Below are 21,290 nucleotides of genomic sequence, written 5' to 3'. Positions count from 1 at the left end.
GGGGCCTGAGACTGCATTTCCAACAAGCTCCAAAGCAATGCTGATGACCACACTGTGAGCACCATAGCCAAACACCCCAGCCAAAAAGTATGGCAAGGACTGACCACTGGCAACATCACAGGATCATGGGTACGGTGAAGCAGGCAAAGAGGGAGCAACATAGGCATGAACTCTGGGAGCAGACCAAGTTCCCCTTCCTGCTTGTAAGATGACCCGGGCCTTGCCAAATGGAGTCCCATGAAGAACACTGATACAGTCTCTTTGGGAAGTCCCGTTCTGAGATGCTAGTGGGTGTTTCTTTCCCCAGTCCAGTGACTGATAAGGTTATATACACAGGCTTTGAAGCCAGACAATCCTGAGTTCAAACCCCAGCTCTGCTGCTTAGCAGGGGTGTAGTCTTGGACCCGTCACTTAAGCTGTGTGAGCCTCAGTTTCCTCATCTCCAGGAGTATAAACGACAGCATCTCCCTCACAGGATCACTGTCATGATGAAATGGGTATGTATTCAGCAGAGCTCTTACCACAGTTCTTGTAATTAAAAAAACAGATGCTTCTATAAATAATAACAAAAGAATGATGATAGTAATAGTAACAACAGTAATAGTGTTGCAATCTCAGAGTCAAGTGGCCTACTGCTAGGTTGAGTTCTGTCACATATTGGCCATGTGACTTTAGGAAAGTAACCTGAATTTCTGAGTTTTGGTTTCCTCCTTATAAAATGAGCAGACACATTGGGCTTCCCTGGTGGTGCAGTGGTTGAGAGTCCGCCTGCCGATGCAGGGGACACGGGTTTGTGCCCCGGTCTGGGAAGATCCCACATGCCGCGGAGCGGCTGGGCCCGTGAGCCATGGCCGCTGGGCCTGTGCGTCCGGAGCCTGTGCTCCGCAACGGGAGAGACCACAACAGTGAGAGGCCCACGTACCGCCAAAAAAAAAATAAATAAATAAATTAATAAATAAATTAATTAATTAAATTAAATGAGCAGACCCATAGACGGTCATTGAGGCCTTCCAGCATAGCATCCCATGATCTGGAGATCAGTTTAAGCGCCAGAGTTGACAAAGCAGGAAAGGATAGGGGTATACACTCAACTTGATGGCAATAAGGGGCCTTACTATACACACAGTTGACTCTTGAACAACATGGGATTGAAGTGAGCAGGTTCACTTACACACAGAATTTTTCAATAAATATGTACTATGTGATCCACTGTTGGTTGAAACTGCAGATGCAGAATCATGGATGTGGAGGGCCAACTGTATAACTATAGGAGGATTTTTGACTGCATGGGGATGGGGGCCAAGGTGAGGGGGACCCCTACGCCTTCTCTTGTTTCAAGGATCAACTGTATATTTTTTCTCTATATCTCTTAGCCCTTAGGTTGTTTCCATATCTTATTTATTATAAATAATACTGCAGTGAACATAGGAGTGCATATATCTTTTCAAATTAGTGTTTTCGCTTTCTTCGGGTAAGTACCCAGAAGTGGAATTGCTGGATCACTTGGTAGTTCTATTATTAATTTTTTGAGGAACCTCCATACTGTTTTCCATTCTGTTCAGAGTTTATACTTAATCATAGTTCAGTCTTGGTACGATGTATGTTTCTAGGAATTTATCCATTTCTTTAAGTTGTCCAATTTGTTGGTGTATATCTGTTCATATTAGTCTCTTATGATCCTTGTATTTCTGTGGTCAGTTGTAATATCTCCTCTTTTATTTCTGATTTTATTTATTTGAGTCCTCTCTCTTCTTTTCTTGGTGAGTTTACCTAGAGGTTTGTCAATTTTGTTTATCTTTTCAAGGAACCAGCTCTCAGTTTCACTGACCTTCTCTATTGTTTTCTTAGTCTCTGTTTCATTTATTTCTGCTCTAATCTTTGTTATTTCCTTCCTTCTACTAACTTTGGGCTTTGTTCTTCTTTTTGTAGTTCCTTGAGGTGTACTTTGGGCTTCGTTTGTTCTTCTTTTTCTAGTTCCTTGAGGTATAAAGGTAGGTTGTTTATCTGAGACGTTTCTTGTTTCTTGAGGTAGGCATTTATTACTATGAACTTCCCTCTTAAAACTGCTTTTACTGTATCCCACAAATTTTGGTATGTTATATTTCCATTTTAATTTGTCTCAGGTTTTTTTGAATTTCCTTTTTGATTTCTTCTTTGACCCATTGGTGTTCAGTAGCATGTCACTTAATCCCTACATATATGTGAATTTTCCAGTTTTCTTCATGTAATTAATTTCTAGTTTTATACCACTGTGGTTAGAAAGATGCTTGAGATGATTTCAATCTCTTAAATTTATTAAAACTTTTTTGTGGCTTAACATATGATCTGTCCTTTAAAATGTTCCATGTGCACTTGAGAAGAATTTACATTTTGTTGCTTTTGGAGGGAATATTCTATATATACATTGGATGTATCTGGTATAACATATCATTTAAGGCCAAAGTTTCTATATCGATTTTCTGCCTGAATGATCTATCCATTGATCTAAGTGAGTATTCAAGTCCCTTCTATTATTGTACTGCTGTCTATTTCTCACGTTATGTCTGTTAACATTTGTTTTATATACTTAGGTGCTCCTATGTTGAGTGTGTAAATATTTACAAATGTTATATTCTATTGTTGGATTGATTCCTTTATCATTATGTAATGCCCATCTTTGTCTCTTATTAGCCTTTGTTTTAAAGTCTATTTAGTCTTATATAAATATAGCCACTCCAGCTTTCTTTTGGTTTCCATTTGCATGGAATATCTTTTTCCAGCCCCTCACTTTCAGTTTCTGTGCGTCTGCATCTAAACTGAGTCTCTTGGAGGCTGCATATGGATGGGTCTTGGGTTTTTTTTTTTTTTTAATCCATTCAACCACTCTATTTGTTTTGATTAAAGAATTTAGTTCATTTACATTTAAAGTAATTATTGATAGGTAGGTACTGATTGCCATTTTGTTAATTGTTTTCTGGCTATTTTTGTAATTCCTTTCTGTTCCTTTCTTCTTCTCTTGCTCTCTTCCTTTGTGGTTTGATGACTTTCTTTAGTGATATGCTTATATTTCTTTATATTTTGTGTATTTACTATAGGTTTTTGCTTTGTGGTAATACAAGGCTTATAAATAAAACCATATCTATAATAGTCTATTTAAGTTGATAACTGCTTAAGTTTGATTCCATTCTAAAGCTCAACATTTTTACTCTCCCCCCACATTTTATGTTTTTGATATCACATTTTACATTTTTATCTTGTGTATTACTTAACTAATTATTATAATCATAGTTATCTTTACTACTTTTGTCTTTTAATATTCATACTAGCTTTATAAGTGATTAAACCACTACCTTTACTATATACAGTTGACCCTTGAACAACACAGGGTTAAGGGCAACAATGCTCACACAGTCAAAAATCTGAATATAACGTTATGGTCGGCCCTCCATATTCATGGTTCCACATCTGTGGATTCACCCAACTGTGGATTGTGTACCCACACAGTTCAAAACTGTGTTGTTCAAACCTTTTGACTGAGATTTATTCCTTCACATGTTTTCTTGTTACTAATTAGCACCTTTCTTTTCAGATCAAAGAAGCCCCTTTAACATTTCTCATAAAGCTGGCTTAGTAGTGATGAATTCCTCTATCTTTTGCTTGTCGGAAAAGCTCTTTCTCTCTCCTTCAATTCTGAATGATAACCTTGCCAGGTAGAATATTCTTGGTGAAAGTTCTACCTTTCAACTTTGAATATATCATGTCACTCCCTTTTGGCCTGCAAAGTTTCTGCTGAAAAAAATCTGCTGATAGTCTTATGGGGGTTGCCTTGTATATAATAAGTTGTTTTTCTCTTGCTGCTTTTAATATTATTTCTTTGTCTTTAACTTTTGACAGTTTGATTACAAAGTGTTTTTCTGTGGGTCTCTTTGGATTCATCTTATTTGGAACTCTCTGAGCTTCCTGGGTCTGGATGTCTGTTTCCTTCCCAGGTTGGGGAGGTTTTCAGTCATTATTTCTACAAATACGATTTCTGCTCCGTTCTCTCTCTCTTCCCCTCTGAGACCCATATAATGTGAATGTTGGTCTGTTTGATGTTGTCCTGTAAGTTCCTTAAGCTGTCTTCACTTATTTTCATCCTTTTTCTTTTTGCTGCTCTGATTGGGTGAGTTCCTGTCTTCAAGTTGACTGATCCTTCCTCATGTTTCATCTAGTCTGTTGTTGAACCCCTGTAGTGTATTAATCAGTTCAGCTCTTGTATTCTTCAGCTCTATGACTTCTATTTGGTATTTTCTTATATTTTTCATCTTTTTGTTGAAGTTATTGTGTTCATGCATTCTTCTCCCTCTTTAAGATCTTCTAAGATCATTGCTTTTCTCTGTTTCTTCATTTTGTTTGACTCTCTGTGTTTGTTTTCATACAGCTGACAAAACAAACACTTCTCCCTGTCTCCAAGAGTGGCCTCATGTAGGAGATAAACCTTATTGTTCAACCCTGCCCCAGCTCTTTGTTGTCTCTGAAACCTTCATGCTTGTTCAAACAGCCTATTATATTTTTAACAGCTCTCAGTAGTTGAGAATGTGCCAAGACATGTCAGTGTCAGGGTCAGATGACAGCACCTAGATTCAGGCTGATTGGAATCTAGACCCTCAAGCAGCAGTTTTTAAAACCATGCAAACATATACCTGTGGGACTGAAAGAATGAGCCTCGCTGGCCACGAGAACCAGGCAATCTAGGAGGTTCCCTATGCAGCAGTCACAAAAGGCAGGGCTCCAGATTAATGCATAAGCTCTTTTTTGGGAGATCGCAGAAAGCTGGAGCAAGGCAGAGGGAGCAGACCAAGATGGCATCACAGCTTACATTCCTTGAGAGCAGCTTCCTCAGCCACTAGGAGTGTGTCAAACCTGAAGCCCGCCCCTCAGGCTGAAGCTCCAGGACAAACAAAGAGTTCCTTTTTCCAGAAAGACTGGGAGTGTGTTTCAGTCTGCTGTCTGTGCAGTGCCCTGGGGGTAGCCTGCCAAGAACCAACTCCTCATTTGCTACTGTTTCATGGGACCCAGGAACGCAAGCCCCCAGCCACAAGAGCCAGGTGATCAAGTGGTGTCCCCTGGGCAGCAGCTACAAGAACCAGGGCACCAGACACATGTGAAGCTCCTCTCCAGGAGACACTGGAGCTCTAGAATGTGGCATAGGGAGAGCATGAAGATACTGCCTGCCCTCTGAGGTCTCTGGAAAGGATGACAGTCAGCCCCTAGATGCATGTTTAATTAGACGGCTGCCCCTCAGGCCTCAGCTATAATGATTAGCTAATAGGCCTCCTTCACAGAAAGACTGAGCTCCTGAGTCTGTTGCCTCTTGCTCTGCCCCGGGAGGGGTGGTAGATATTTAATAACTCTCTCTCCACTGGTTACAATCCTGTGAGACCCACGAGTGTAAGCCCCACTGGCCACCAGAGCCAGATGATGTAGAAGTGTTCCCTGGCAGCAGCCGTAAAAATCAGGACACCAGATAGGAATATGAGCTCCTTTCTGGGTAACGCCGATTACTATAGTCCCATGGGACCAGGAATGCAAGTTCCCCTGGCCTCCAGAGCCAAGCAGTCAAGAGGTGTCCCCTGGACGGCAGCCACAAAAATAGAGGCACCAGCCACATGTAACAGCTCCCTTTCAGGAGATACTGGTGCTCTGGAGTATGGCAAAGGGAGAGTACAAGGATGGCGCCCACCAATCTCTGTCCCTGGAGTGTGTTCCAGCGGGCTCCTAGATGTGTGTGTTCAATAAGATGCCTTCCCCCAGGCTGATGATTTAATATAAGCTGGTGAGCCTCCATCACTGGGCATGATCTGCTGCCTCTGAGCTGGGCCCAAGGAGCAAGTGGGTCTGAGCACACGGGCTCATTCAGAGCCATTTCTTAGATTGCTTCAGTCTTGTGGGTCTTGGGACATGAGCCTCATTGGTTTTAGGAGGTTCATCTCTCAGGTGCAGGTGCAGGTCTTAAATGTTAAGGTGCCCAATGTGGGGTGCACACCCTTCACTCCTAAGGGAGAAGCTTCAGGTTTTGAGTTTTCTCCCTGTTGAGGACTGTCATGCTGAGGGCAGGGGTGGGGTTTATGGTGACATTGTGTGCCAGCCTCTCCTCTTCCATGTGGTTTTCTTCAGCCAGGCTTTAGGGTTTTTTAAGAGAAAATTTTACCTTCTGTAGCTGTAGACCCACTGTGTCCATAGGAAGAGGTGAGTTCAGGATCTTCCTATAACACCATCTTGAATTCTCCCCTTATTATATATTTTTTCAAATTGCACAATAACCATCTTTTCCCAGAAATTGCTTTATATTTAATACTTTACCCCACATTCTGGGCAGCTACAAAGTACCAAGGAAAGGAACAACTGTAAACATGGACACTTAGAAATGAATGAGCTTAATCCCTTACATCTAAGGTCTTCAAGAGTTCATTACTTTTTGTAGAATTTCACAAAATATGTTGTTCACAAACTGCCCTTTTTACATACAAGAAGTGAGGCTTACAACTGACTACAAAGCCTCAGAATGGGAGAGTAGAGTGAGCTCATAATGCGAAGATTTATATTTTGCAATAGATGGCTTTGGGCCAGAAAATGAGGCCTAGCAAATGGATCTAACAACAGCCTGGAGAAAATCTGGTCTCTTTAAAAATACTTCAAAAATTTTTTTTAAACAATACACTCTGTGCCATGGAAGCTCCTCTGGCTAGCCTTTCACTTCCCCATAGGCAGCCAGACTTTGTCCCCACCCAGGAAGTACCCTCCAAGGGTCTGAGTGTGCCAAGGATCTACCATTTTATAAATGATTCCCTCCCTTCTCTCCCCTCAAGCATGTGGAGCTAAACCAAAGAAAACTGCTCACTTTCTCTCTCCATGGCTGTGGGGCTCCGTGTCTTCCTCTCCCATTGGCAGGGTGTTCCTCTGGCCTGGAGTTCCTGCTCTGGGCTGTGCTGGACAGTCTCACCACAGATGCTAGCTCTCTGCACTCCAACCCAGCTCCATGATTTTCTACGTATCACTGCATGGTTCTCTGCACTTTCAGAGGCTAATACAGTATTCCCTGGTGTGTGAACCACAGGTACTAGTTCTGAGGCATACTGATCAGTTCTACATGAAAAATAAATAAGTAAACGTTCTATGAGTTTGGGGAATGCTGGGCTACAATGAAATTAAAGAGACTGTTTCTTGCAGGATGTCTCAGAGCCTTTAGAGAAATAATGTAGGGTGTGAATCTTTAAGAGGATAGTAATCAAGCTCTGATCAGAGGATCTTTTGGTGGAGGTGGGAGATCTGGAAGGGTTTTTGAGCCATGCAATACCTATTAAAACAACTGCATTCCTAGGACTCTTTCTATGATTTGTGTCTTCTACTTAGAAGCTAAAAGCAACTAAAAGGCATCAACAGAGCAAAATACGTTATAAAGGCAGAGAAAAACACATACCTGGTCAAAAATCCCCATGGCTAAAACAGGCAGTGATGTGTAGACAATGTTAAAAAGGGTAATGAACCACTGGTCATAGACAGTCTGAAAAGAAATGAACACATCAGTGAGAAACATCATCCACAGGTGTGAGAATATTCACTTTTAGGCTCTTGGACTGACTATCTCAATTTCCTGAGTTGGACGGGAGTTTGGTGTTAGAGTCAGACAGACATGAGTTCTCCCCAGGCTCTGTCTCTTATCAGCTCCACTGCTTTAGTGGGGTACTAGATCTTTCTAAACTCCAATTTCTTCATCTCTAAAATGAAGCCATACTCTCACTCGCAGAGTTGCAGTGGGGGTGGATGAAAGGTTATCATACATGCAGAACACATAAAACAATGCTGGACACACACAAGGCCCTGGCCCCTGTGGTGGGTTATTTCATTCTTTAGGTTTTTAATGGCTTATAGTAAGTCCAATTACCTGATCTAAACAATAAGCAAGGATCCGCTAACATCTTCAGAGGGAGATACGGAAAAGAACCTGTCAGCCCCACCCTCTGTTCAAATGGAGAGCTTTTTCTTGGGAGTGGTTTAAAGCAAGGTGGACCTGGAACTAGCTGCTCACTACAGTGGGTATAAATAAGACAATAAAAATATCCCTTCACACCTATAGAGAGCACTTCCCTGCATGAGTCTCACTAAAAGTCAATGAGGCATGTGAAACAGTCATTATATCCCCATTGTATTAATAAGTACCTAGAGATATAGAAACAGAATGTAATAAGTGTTATAGAGCTTATCACAGGCAAAGGCAAAAATTAAAACCTAGGTCTCCAGATCCTAACTAATGTCTGTTCTACCACTCTGTCATACATTCATTCATTCATTCAATATTTATTAAGAAACCACTATGTGCCAGGTACCAGGTTCTAGGCAATGGTATTTGAACATGATACAATCAGATAAAAATTCCATATGAAATATGCCTTGTAATGGTGTCAGGAAACAGACAGTTTATACAATAATGAAGATATATATATATATATATAGATATATATATATATATATACAGTTGGTGAGTGAATGAGTGAGATGGTAATCAGTACTAGGGTGGAAAAGGGGATAGGAAATATAGGAGGGCTGTAATTGTGATAAGGTGATTGGAGAAGGTCTCACTAAGAAGTAATATTTGAGAAAAAATCTGAAGGAAATAAAGAATCGAAATTTGCAGCTTTCTGGGACAGGAAAATTTCATACTGCAAGTAGAGTGCATGAAAAATCCCTGAGGCATCAGGTATGCATCTGGTATGTTCAGAGGTCAGCAAGACAGTCCATCTGGCTGGAGCAGGGTGACCTACAGGGAGTATAATGATGTCAAAGAAATAAAGAGGAGGATCCTATGGAGGTAACCATGGCTTGTTCCCTAAGTCAAATGAGAAGACATTAGAGGATTTTGAGCAAAGAAACATCCTGATCCGATTTGTATTTTAACCTGAGCACTCTGGATGCTGTGCTGAGAATAGACTGAAGAGGGGCAATTGTGGAAGTTGGGAAACCAATTAGGAGGCCACTGCAGTGGTCCAGATGAAAGATGAAGGGGGCTGGATCAGGTGATCAGCAGGGAGAAGTGCTAGATTTTGAATACATTCTGAAGCATATTTTATTCTTAGGGCAATTCTGAAAGCAATGAGGAATCTTAAGTGCAAATGTTCCAGACAGAGAAACTAAAGGTAGGTTCTACACAGTTATATAGGTAAGGCAATCCTTTAAATCATGTCCTGTACATGTACATTATATTGAAGACAAAATATTTTGGTGTCTTTATTGCTAAATCTGGATTTGGACTACTCTATGTCTTAGCATTATTGTTTATTCTTGAGATGGGTGTATACTTGTTCAAGGAAAGGGGAAGTGAAGGCCAGTGTTCAAAGGCCAAATCTCAATCTGGACTGTTCTGTTGAAGCTCCACAGGTGGCTTTATTCAATACTGAATAAACCAGACACTATGAAAAAATGGTGATTATTGTATTCTGAGCCAGGTTAGACCCATGGTAAGAAGTAAAGAGCACAGACATTCCCACTGTCAGTCATCTCAAGGAGAGTTCATTCTTAGGGCAAAAAAAAAAAAAAAAAAAAAGAGAACATAAAAGAGGAGTGGGGTAGATGAGGGAAGGAAGGAAATTATTTTACTCTCTGTGTGTCTCAGAGAGCTGAGGCCTGGAATCGACATAGGAAAGACCTGCTCAATGTCATTCTCTTTGAGGGTAGGCTAAACGACAAGGCAGGAAAGTTGAATTCAACCACCAATAAACAGCTGAGACAGGATTTAGGCAAAGCGGCAACATTAGTAACTACCACCAAGAGGCCTATGCTTGTGACTCAGAATAACCATTCTAGTAACCAGTTTTTAAGTTCTCTGAATAGTAATTCCCTGTTGTTATTCTTTGAGGCCTGCTAAACTCTGTTCGACTCTGACTCCGCTGTGAGCATTTGAAAGGGGGGCCTATGTCCGGAGATGTGCTAAGTGTTTAACAACTAGCTCTTAAAAAGAAAGAAAAAGCCCTGATTTGTAGCACTGACCAATTTCCATGGTGTAAATATTTTCCCATGACTGTTCAAGCAGTCATATCACTGAGTTGCGAAGCGATGTGCCATAGCATGCCATTGTATATAGTATTTCCACCACACAGATCCAACAGATAGAAATAACCTCAAGAGCATAATCAGCAAAATATGGTAAGCTAATTTAAAAGGGATGAGTTTTGAGTATTCATGAACTTTGTGTTTCATATAATTTATTTAAATTGTAAGTTTATATAATTTAATTTTTAATAACAGCTGTGTTTAACCACTGGCTCACGTAAATCCTAAGAATTTAACAATCAGTTCTTAGGAACCAATATGGGCCAGCTCTAGCATACCACAGTCTATGTTTATGCTTGGAGCAAAGTAGTACAGACAGCAGCAGCGACCCAGAGGATCTTAGACTCAATGTGGCAAGAGAGAACCTACAGAAGGGCAGGGCAATAGCCTGGAGTATCAGGCAACCATGAGAATAGACCAGAAAAGTTTGACAGCACTCCCTGGAAACCCCAGGATATTTTAGCAGAGGTATCTGAAACAAGCCTGGGTTTATGGTATGCATATAAGATAGGGGCATGTGCCATCAGTAACAACTGATTCATACCAAACTCCCCACTGAAGATAACAAAAAAAGCTAAGGAAAAATAGTATCTTCATCAAAGCTTCAATGAACTAACTAGTGGGGAATACCTGTCAAGATACAGGAGAGGATAAGAATTTAAGAACCACTTCAAGGCGTAGGATGATGTTTTCTTTCTCCAGAGACTGTGTTTATCTCCTTCTATCAGCTGCTGAGGTTGGGATGAAGGCCTGATGTTTTCTGTACCACCCGGCTGTCCTACCTGTGACCCTATTGCCAGGAGGCTGCCCTTGGGTCCCAGTCCAGAGTGGGAAGTATTTTAACAGGATCTCTACCCTTGACAGGCATTGAACCTTTTCCCTCTAGTCTCAGGAAATGATTAAAAGAGAGGATCCTGAGCTTCACAGTTGCCTCCTGTAGATCACCAACATCCTCAAGGCACATGGCTCAGAGCAGTGCAAACCTCCAGGGTCCCAGCCCAGAGTAGAGTGTTAACAGAGTCCCAGACACCAACTCCTATCTTCTGGACTCCTGTTTGCTCAGCCTCTCTCTCTTCCTTTGGATGAGCAAAGGTGTCCAACAAATCTATTCCTAGAGATATATGTTCAGAATGTCTGCCTTCATGTACCAGGAGACATATGAAAATGCTCATACCAGAACTGGTTATAACAGTCCCAAACCAGAAACATCCATCAGGAGTGGAATGTAGAAAGGCACTGTAGTATATTGATATCACAGAATTCTACAGAATAATGAAAAGCAAGGAACTACAGCTATATCCAAAACCACAAATGAATCAAAAAATATATACAATGTTGAGCAAAAGAAGCCAGACAAAAAAGTATGATTCCATTTCAATAAAGTTTAAAAATGTGCCAATCTATTCTATGTTGTTTAGAGATTTATACTCATAGGATAAAATTATAAAACAAAGTGATTATCAAATATCAGGGCAATGATTAACTCCAGAGAGTTGGAAAATGAGGTGTGACTGAGAAAAGGCAAGGGAGCTTCTGTGGTTTGGCAACATTCTGGTTCTTGCCCTGGATCGTGGTGACGTGCGTGTTCACTTTACAATTTGTTAAGCTGACATTTATGTATTATGTACTTTTGGGGTAGATTTGTTATATTTTACAATAAAAAAGGAAACACATGACCTTATTTTTAAGTCATAGCCTGGTGAGACTTTGGGCACTGGGAGGATTTTTAAAATCCTGCTGACCATGGCCATATCCGGGCCAATTAAATCAGTATCTTTGGAGGTGGGATGATCCAAGTGTTGGTAATTTAAAAAATTTCCCAGGTGATTCCACTGTGAAGCCAAGATTGAGAATTTCACTTACCGCCATCCAAAAAAAAAAAAAAAAAAATGCACTAGCTGACACAAATCCTCAAGCAGTAGCTGATGGCGTCTTCTGACTTTCAATTCATTTTATGATTTCAGTATGGAAAACAGAAGAGGGGGAAAGCAATTAAATTGAAGTCTTATAGCATCAGGCAGAACCTGGTACTGTCAGATCTCTTCTTCTTCCTCTACCTCATCTACCATCAAACTTCTACTCACTGAGAAGAGATGATTTTAGGTACAAGGAAGAAAGAAAGAATCTGGAAAATTACTACAAGCTAAGCTATGAGTAACTGATTAAACCTGCAATTATTTGACGGTAGCATTTGTAAGCTGGCATTCAGATTTGAAGCCTCATTTCACAACTGGAGCAAGAGAGGACAGGAAGGAAAATCAGTGAGAATAAAGTTTAAATGAGTTTTTGCAACTTCTTGCGAGAGTTTTTGCTGCCACCCAGAATCACAACAACAAAAAGAAAACTAGCTGATATGTGCTGAACACCGTATGTACCAGGCATTATTTTAACGTATATTGACTCATTAAATACATATATTGACTCATTAAGTAATCACAACAATCCTGTGAGGTTGGTGCTATCAACAGCCTCCAGTTTACAGATGGGGAAACTAGTCTGAGACCCCTTAGGTTAGGAGCCCAACGTCACACTGAGCACAAAGATTTTTAAGGTGGGGTATGGAACTTTTAAGGGGTCCACAATGGCAAAACTATTTTCAGAATGATGCTAAGAAGTTGATTATTTGCCCTTTTCACTTTCATTCTCGCATGAGTATATATGACTTGTGATATCACAACCAACTGAATGCAGAAGCAGATATGAGAACCCAGCTGCTTCCTATTGTGCTAAATAATAAGAACTTAAGTATAAAAATTGACTCTCTTCTCACAGCTTATTTTTTGGAGAGTACAGTAATTTTTTTCATTAAAATATGTCATTTACGTAAACATATCATGGGTTCATTATTTTTTAATAAATTAATAAATGTTTAAATTTTTTCTCCATTTTAATTTCTGATATGATAAATATTGATAGATAGGGTCCTGAGATCACAGAGTTTGAGAACTGCTGGCCTAGCAAGTGTTAGGACCAAGTTCCAGCCCTGGTACTCAGCATTCACAGCACTGACCATGGCATGAAACCACCTCTCAATCAGTGGTATCATTTGGCAAGTTTCTTTAAAATCTTCTTTGCTCACATCATTTTATACAGTTGAGAGTGTGCAATAAATACAGTTTTGTATGCTGGTTTTTGTCATTTGAAATGGTAACATTAGCATTTACCCAAGTTAAAAACCTCCGGGCTCTGCACCATGACGTAAAGCTCTCCCTGAGCTATGCTTGTCTGCCTCTTCAACTTTGCTTCACTGATTGTCTTTCTCTAACTTACCAGGCTCATTTCTACATCAAGGGACAATTGCACTTGCCATGCCGTCTGCCTGGAATACTTTAACCCCGGGGTATTCAAATGAAAGTTTCCCTCTAAACACTCAGGTCACAGTTCCAGTGTTACCTTCTCAATGAGAATTTCTACATTACCCAGTTCTTTCTTAATAACAATTCTGAAATCAGCTCACTAATTTACTTCTTTATTATCTGTCTTCATCCCACTAGAATATAATCTCCATGAAACAGAGACTTACGCACAACACTAACTCCTGTGTCTAGAGCATCATCTAGCCAATGATAGGTGCTCTATAAATATCTGATGAATTATTTTACAACTTTTTATAAATGTTAGACATTTAACTTGCTACCAGACCCTCCGCTGAGGATGTGCCACAGGCTTCTCAAACTCATTGTGCCCAGGCCTGGACTCATTCTCACAGTTCCTTAACCAGGCTCCCTTCTTGTGTTCCCTATATCAGTTTCTGACACCACCACCTCCATCCCAGGGCCCAAATCAGAAATATGATCTCTCTCCCTCTCTCCAACACCCGACATCAAATTAATCCCAGATCCCACTGATTTAACCATGCCAGATGGCTTGTGCTGCAGCCCAAACCACCCTTCACTTCTGTGACTTTCCTCCTATTGTCCCCCCACCCCGTTGGGATGGCCATCCTTTCCCTCCTCACCTGCTTCGCTCTGATTGATCCTTGAAGGGTCAGCCCAGAGACAGATCTTCTAGGAAGACTTTCTGAGCCCTGCCCACTTCCATCCTCCAGGGCTGGGTTCCAGGCCACTCCTTTGTAGTCCCATGACACTCCACACCTCACCACTTCATAGCTGTCGACTTAACAATTATTTATATGCTGGTTCTCAGGCCCTCTCCACTAGACTTCAAGCTTCTTGGTGAAAGCAAGCAGGACCCTGTGGGGCTCCTGGGCATAGAAGCCTTTCCTTGTCCCCCATTTCTTGTTTGTAGGAAACAGACTCCAGCCTCCATGACCTTCCCTGAGTTCCAAAGCGAAAATTTGAAGAGTTGCTAATCAGGGAAGGGAGGGGATGCCCAGACAAGGGAGGAGCAGCCAAGAAACAATAGCGCAGCCTTGAGGCAGGGTCCTGGTTCTGCCTCAAGGGGTACACATAACAAGCTCTTTGAGCTCTTTACAGAACTAAAACCCCCAACAAATGGAAGATGTCAGCATTCTTCATTCCAGAGAGGACCACCTGAGGCCAGATTAAAGGAACCACAGAAGCTCATCAAGAGATTACCTGAGACCAGATTACAGATTACAGGAGTGCAGGCCCTGAACACACCCTAATCTTATCAGCAACCCCACCCTTGAACCATTGCTATAAAACTCCTCACCAAATCCTCCTGGGTTGGGACACACAGTTTTTGAGGGCAGGAGCCTTCTGTGTCCCCCTTTGCCTGGCAAAGCAATAAAGCTCTTCTTTTCCACTTCACCCAGAACTGTCTCCAAGATTCAATTCAGCACTCGTACACAGAGGCCAAGTTTTTGGTGTCACTGAGAGCAGGTCATACAATTTATTCATCTGTGGGAGCTCAGGAACCTAACTCAATGCCCAGCAGATGGTAAGTATTCAACAGAAGGAAGCTGGTATCTTAAGGGTAAAGGTACTGGAGTCAGAATTCTGATAGAACTGCGTGTCCCTGAGCAAAATACTCAATCTCTCTCAGTCTTAGGTTCCTTGGCTATAAAATGGGGATTTGAGGGGGGCTGTGAGTATTCAATGAAATGAGTAAATGCCAGTACAGCAGCACCTGACAAACAGATAGTGAATACATTTACTATGCAAGGAAGGGAGGGAGGGAGGAGCATGCAAGGATTCAAGCTTCAAGTGATATGTTTAATGGTAAATAAAAAGGTATATTTTCCTACAAATTATACTTTTCTATGAAAATACAATTCTTTATTGCTACAACTAACCATAGATATTTCTATCCATAATAAACTACTATATTAATGAAATCAACAGAAAATTAGAGCACGATTTAAAGAAAACCAAATACCTTGATATAATTATCATTTTCCTCGTGAATACTTAATTATATCAATCACTGTTCACTCTAACTCTAGTTTTGCCTCAAATGTGTTAAACTGAGTCATTCACTTTTAAAAGACACCTTTCCCGGGGCTTCCCTGGTGGCGCAGTGGTTGAGAGTCCGCCTGCCGATGCAGGGGACACGGGTTCGTGCCCCGGGCCGGGAGGATCCCACATGCCGCGGAGCGGCTGCACCCGTGAGCCATGGCCGCTGAGCCTGCGCGTCCGGAGCCTGTGCTCCGCAACGGGAGAGGCCGCAACGGTGGGAGGCCCGCGTACCACACAAAAAATAAATAAATAAAAGACACCTTTCCCACTTATGTGTATTGATTTAGCACAGCTTAGTCTTTAGGGGCTTCCATAAAAAATAAAATCACAAGCAGTATTTCTTCTACAACAGGCTTCTTCCTCTCCTTGCAAGAGATCTCCAACTACTCAAATAGTTATCCTAGTAAATGCTCCCCTTCCCCTTTAAGTCCTTAGCTACACTCAGAAAAGTTCAAAGACCCCCTCTGGTGACTAGGACCAAAAGAGAAGGGCATACTAGCCACATCATGACCCACATGGACCCCATCCCTGTTTCTCCCCTTCCACACATGCTCAAGCCCTCTACTATTTCCACTACCCCCCCAAACACTCTCTCCCTCCCTCCCCTCCTCACATGTGGGTTCATCAGATGCCCCAAAGATATGGGCGGGGTGAAGGAAGGAGGGGGAATGATTCCTCTGTAGCCTCTCCCGTGGGAAGCATTCTGACCGGAGACTAGACCAGACTAGTGCTGACATTCTGATTTCGGGTGACTCAAATTGTTTATATAAACAGGAGTCCTGAACAAAAATATTTGTGCAGAGGCCCCCGTCCTCCTAGGGGCAGCCATACCACCTCTACTTCCAAATTTTCTGTTACCCATTTCCAATATTCTTAATAAGATGGAAAAGCCAGGCTCCTGTGCCATGCCACTAGTCTGGTTTGGAAACCTAAAAGTGTCTCTTCACAGATCGAAAAAAGACAGTGGAATGTTCATTTTTCCAACCACTGTTTTCCTATTTAAGGAAAGCTCCTCCTGGTTCCCTTCTCTGTGGGAGCAATTTATCAACCTTATCAACCATTTTATATAGAGTAAAAATACCCCAGCTATAAATTATAATCTAACAGCTTGGGGAACACAAAATCTATGATTTATAGAATACCACATTTAAATAAACCTTAATAAGGATCTTAAACAGTTACAAAGGGCTTTCTCTTCTGAGACCATTGGCTTAGCTCCTTGTTCAAATGACAGGATGAACTACCTCTCTGGAGACATGTATTCCCCCCTTTTGCTTTGTGTTGCAGAGGAAAACTATATAATGATATTTTATCTTTTTGGCCTTAAAAATTTTGTCGTTTAAAGAAAACACATTGTGGAATAAATATGAGGTGCTTACCCTCAGCACATCTGTTACTGATTTGTGTAATTAGCAGAAACCCACCAGCAGGATCCAGGAGGAATGGCCCAGACCTGAGCACCCGCCCCTCCCCCGGTTTTCCGCAGAGCACATCTGGAAGGGGAGGGGAGGGGAACCGCCAGCCTGGTTGACATGGGCTCACAGGTAACCAAATCCATGAAGTCATCCAAGCCTTGAGGTTAGTCACACTCTTTCACGTCACTTTCCAAACTTTTCCTTGTGAGTTTTCTTATATTGTTTGACATAACTAATGTTTTTCTGGCCTTGACAAGATAATTGTTTCCATATCACAGCAGAATTTTAAAAAAAAGTACACAGCTCTGTATCTCACTGACAATGATAAATTGTCATCAGATAATATCAGAAGTACACAGTGCCAGTAGTTGCACAGTTTCAAATGTGAATTTCCTAAATAGGGCTTCAACCAATGGGTTTTTTTGTTGTTGTTGTGGGGGATTTTTTGGTGGGTGAGGCAGGTGGTTGAGGGGTTCTTATGGCTCTATCTCTGGTGGGGGATAGTTTATTGAAAGTCCTGAGGGCATAAGGTGCTTTTAAAATAAGTTACATGTATAAACAGTGCACACAAATCCACAGTGGATTCCACGAAAATCATGCAGGCTTTGATAACAGATTGAGATAAAGCATGTCCTTAGAAAGGGTCCATGATTCAGTTTAAAGACTTATCTGACCTTTATCCAAACCCCTCTGGTCCAGAAATCTGGTTGGAAATCTCATCAGGGTGGATTATATTTAAATGGTCTTTTAGTGGCAGTTTGGTTGGAGTGTTTGCTGGCAGAAGGTGGCCTCCAGCTTCCAGATGATTTCAGGAGGAAGTTGCCTCCTTTCTAAGGATCTAAGCTGTGGGAGATACTCCCTACAGCATAAGCTCTCTCTCAGTAAGAGAGTTCATTTTCTCCCCCATAGTCCTAGTGTACTGACTGTTTCTGGACATTTCTCCTTTAGATTCCAAATAAAGCAAACATTTGCCTGATTAGGGGTTAGGAGAATACTGTTGTTGTTGTTGTTTTTTTAAAGAGATCGCCATTCTCTCAAGTCTATAACAATTCCAGTGGCCATTTATCAAGCGGAGCAGAAGGGGCACTGAAGAAAAAGTCAGAAGGCATGATGAGCTCTAGTCTCAGCCTTGTCTACCACCGATCCTCAGATCCTGGGGGACTCAGGTTCCTCCTCTGTCAAATGAGGGGCTAGACTCAGTATCTCTGACATTCCCTGCCAGAGCAAAGATTTTAGATTTCCACAAGACATACACTTTTTGTTCTGTGTCCCAGCTGCTTCTCCCAGGAAAGCCTACCAAGCAAAGCGAACAAAAGGAGTCTGGTCCCTCCCAGGCAGATTCTTTCTCCATGTGTCCTAAAGCAATCACAACAAAGGTGAGGCACTGAAGTCAAGCAGAGGAAAGTCCATAAACCAAGCCCAGCCCAGCCTGCACCACATCATCATCCGAGATGTCCTAAGTGTCACCATCTCACGAGCAGTGAATCGTCCCACCCACCGGCCCCTTGGAGCCTAGCACGCCACAGCTGGATGGGCTTGCACACCTGCCTCAGCCCACCTACCAGGATGGGGCACTGCCTGGAATCTACCAGAGCTGTCATCAGAGAATAAGAGACTGGAAAAAATTCACCAGGCCCCATGACACAGGCCAAGGGAGTAAAGAAATAGCACATGTCACTTCATTAAGTAATTAAGTTGGTGTTTTAAAAGTCAACAATGTGTCTGTGAAAGAACAATCTATTTACGTTTAGTCAGGTGTTTTTGGCTGCAGAGTAGATTACTTCAAAGCAATCTGTTGAGAGATGCAGGGAAGAAATACTTAGGTGCTTATGAATCATGCTGAGATTGGACAGGGCTTTTCCCAAGATATGGCCCGTCCATGACAAATTTAATTTTAAAAAAGTCTTGGTGGAAAAATAAGCGAAAGGTGACTACAGAGTTATTCAACATCAGTTTCACATTTGTGAAAATAAAATCGTTCCCAGACTGTTAAGTTCCCTGAGGGCAGGAACTGCATCCCTCTGGTTCATTCTTGTGTCGTTGGATGCCTGCAGAGCCCTTGGCCCCAAACTGGTACTCAGTTTATTCTTTTGAAATGAATGAGCATTCAGAGACTATAGGTTCTGTGCTGGAGGATGTGAGTGAGTCTCACTCCTATGGGGATTAGACACAGAAGTGACTGCAGATCAGGCCTGCCAAGCAAGGGCCTCTGAACACATGCCTGCTGTTACTGAATCTGCCGGGTCCTGGAGCTTTTATTACTACTGGCTCCATTTCACCGTGGAGCTTTCAATTCCACTGAAGCAATTTAGAAGGATGGCAGCGGTGGGAAGACCTCAGACGGCCGACTTTCATTAACAGACTGGAAGTAAGCAGCTTTCTAATGGGCTCTAGGAGCTAAGAAAGGCTTGTCGCCCAACATGTGGCTTTGGAGGCCCAAGCCAGCTAAATGATTTCAATGGGGGAAAAAGTGTCACTGCAAAAATGTCCCCTATTCAAAAATGCTCATTCTCTGTAGACTAGCATTTCTCCCAAATATGTTGTTTTCTTTTCACTTGCCTCATATTTACAGCATATTGTCCTTAGAAAAACAGGGCTAAGAAAAAGAGCCAAAAGATTTTTCAGTTAAACCTGTCGTTAATCAGGAGCTTCTAGTGAAAAACAGGGAATGGAAAAGAGACAATGATCCTGACCAATCTCAATTCCATATCCGAGTTGCTGTCACAGCCAGTTCTCAGAATTACTAACACACCAGCCCGCTCACATGGGGGTGGGGTGGGGGGAGACCAGCGTTTCCATCTTTATAGTGGTATAACATCTGTTCTAGAAGATACTTCTTGCTGTATGCCACAAGTAATGCCATGCAGTTTTTTAAAGGTATTTTTTCTGAATGAGTTGGTTTTAAATGGAATTTTAGAAATTAAAAAGAGATTAAATTCAGCTAACTTCAGGTCAGTTGGAAAGTGTTCAGGTATATCAGGAGGCTTTCCCTCCTTTTACTCTAGTCTCACACCTTTACACAAACCAGCCCCTGAATCCCTGCAGGTAGCTACACCTGCAGGCCTCCAGACCTCCACTTAATTTTGAAAATGTTCATATACTCACTTGAGATTAATTGAGCCCCTGAAGTCACACCAGATCCTAACACATTCCTCCTTTTTCCCATGCTCTCATATTAAGTTCAAATACAGTACTTCTATCAGACATATTTGTGCATATCTTTGTTTCCCAATGAGAAAATGAGTTCCAGGTGGGTAGGAACTTGTCCTATTCATCATTTTTTCTCTTCCCAAGACAGTAAACAAGCATTACTACTAGCAATACAATGTTGTGTGACTCATGGCTATACGCAAGGGATGAACTATGCAATTTAAAATGACAAAAATTGTAATGTTTATAAAATCAGAATAAACAATTTGTAATAAATTCATATTTCAGAATGTCATTAAGAAAAATAACATTTTTGAAGAATGTAAAACAAGAGGGGTTTCTCAAAATGTGATTTTTTAACAAGAAAAAAGCAAAGAGTATGTTCTCAGATATATAAAAGTCAATATATATTCACATAAAATTATCTTTGAGGATAGTGAAAAAGATTTTACAGAAGTTTAAATGAAAACCTCCCCCGCCCCCGATTCCTTTAGCATTCCTTTAGCATATAAAACAGGACTAATTTATCCCTGGACTAGATTTAATTAAGAAAATGGAAGTTTTTGAAAGAGAGGAACATAAATAGCCTATTCTTCTGGGAATAATATTCTTAGCATCATTTTGTCCTTTGTACATTTTACTGCCTCAAAACATTGAAACTAGGATAAATAGTTTTGAAACTGTCAGAGACATCTATTTCAGAATTTCCCTAAGTGGGTTCTATGTGGTACTGTAGAGCTCTGTAGGACTTTATGCATGTTGCTTGGGGAAAACAAGGTTCCATGTCACATGAGTTTGGGTAATAATACCAAATATCATTGACCCTGAGACACTATTTATTCTAAGAGACACCATTATTGATGCCAAGATTAGACCAAATGGAGAATCTAACATTCTCATAACGCTAAGGCAGCAAAGGGCTAAATCTTTAGTGTGAGAGTAAAGGAGAAACAAATCTTTATGCAGAAAGGGACTGCAAGGAAACTTGCCTGTGTCAACCTTGGAACTAGCTAAAGGGAGAGACAAAAAAATTTCTCCTGAAAACTTGACTCTCAAATGGTATTCACCAGTGTTTACAGCCCAAATTCAAAAAAATCCTGGAACAGAGAGAAAGATCTCAGGTAGGTAGTATCCCCAGGGAACTGGCAGATGACACACAAATGCTCTCTGGAAAAAAAGAGACTTCAGGAGTGATGTCATCAAGATGGCAGCATAGGTCATTCCCAGCTTCAGTCCCCCTCACAAGAAGACTACCTAGCAACTATCCACAGACAAGACA

At 41.4% G+C, this 21,290-nt stretch overlaps 1 protein-coding gene across 1 annotated transcript in view; it reads right to left on the bottom strand.

Annotated features, from left to right (window-relative positions):
- The window catches only part of LOC307049561 (putative phospholipid-transporting ATPase IM), a gene marked incomplete at both ends in the record, with an annotated part of 93,319 nt that overhangs the window by 11,724 nt on the left and 60,305 nt on the right, over window positions 1-21,290 (bottom strand). The window contains one exon of the mRNA XM_079699118.1: window positions 7,439-7,522. Coding sequence (XP_079555244.1) covers window positions 7,439-7,522 — 84 coding nt within the window. The remainder of the gene's footprint in view (window positions 1-7,438; window positions 7,523-21,290) is intronic.

This window comes from Hyperoodon ampullatus, assembly GCF_949752795.1.
Source record: "Hyperoodon ampullatus genome assembly, chromosome: 3".
NCBI classification, from domain to species: domain Eukaryota; kingdom Metazoa; phylum Chordata; class Mammalia; order Artiodactyla; family Ziphiidae; genus Hyperoodon; species Hyperoodon ampullatus.
Note: the sequence above shows the minus strand (reverse complement) of the source record. Positions and strands in the feature narration are given on the sequence as shown.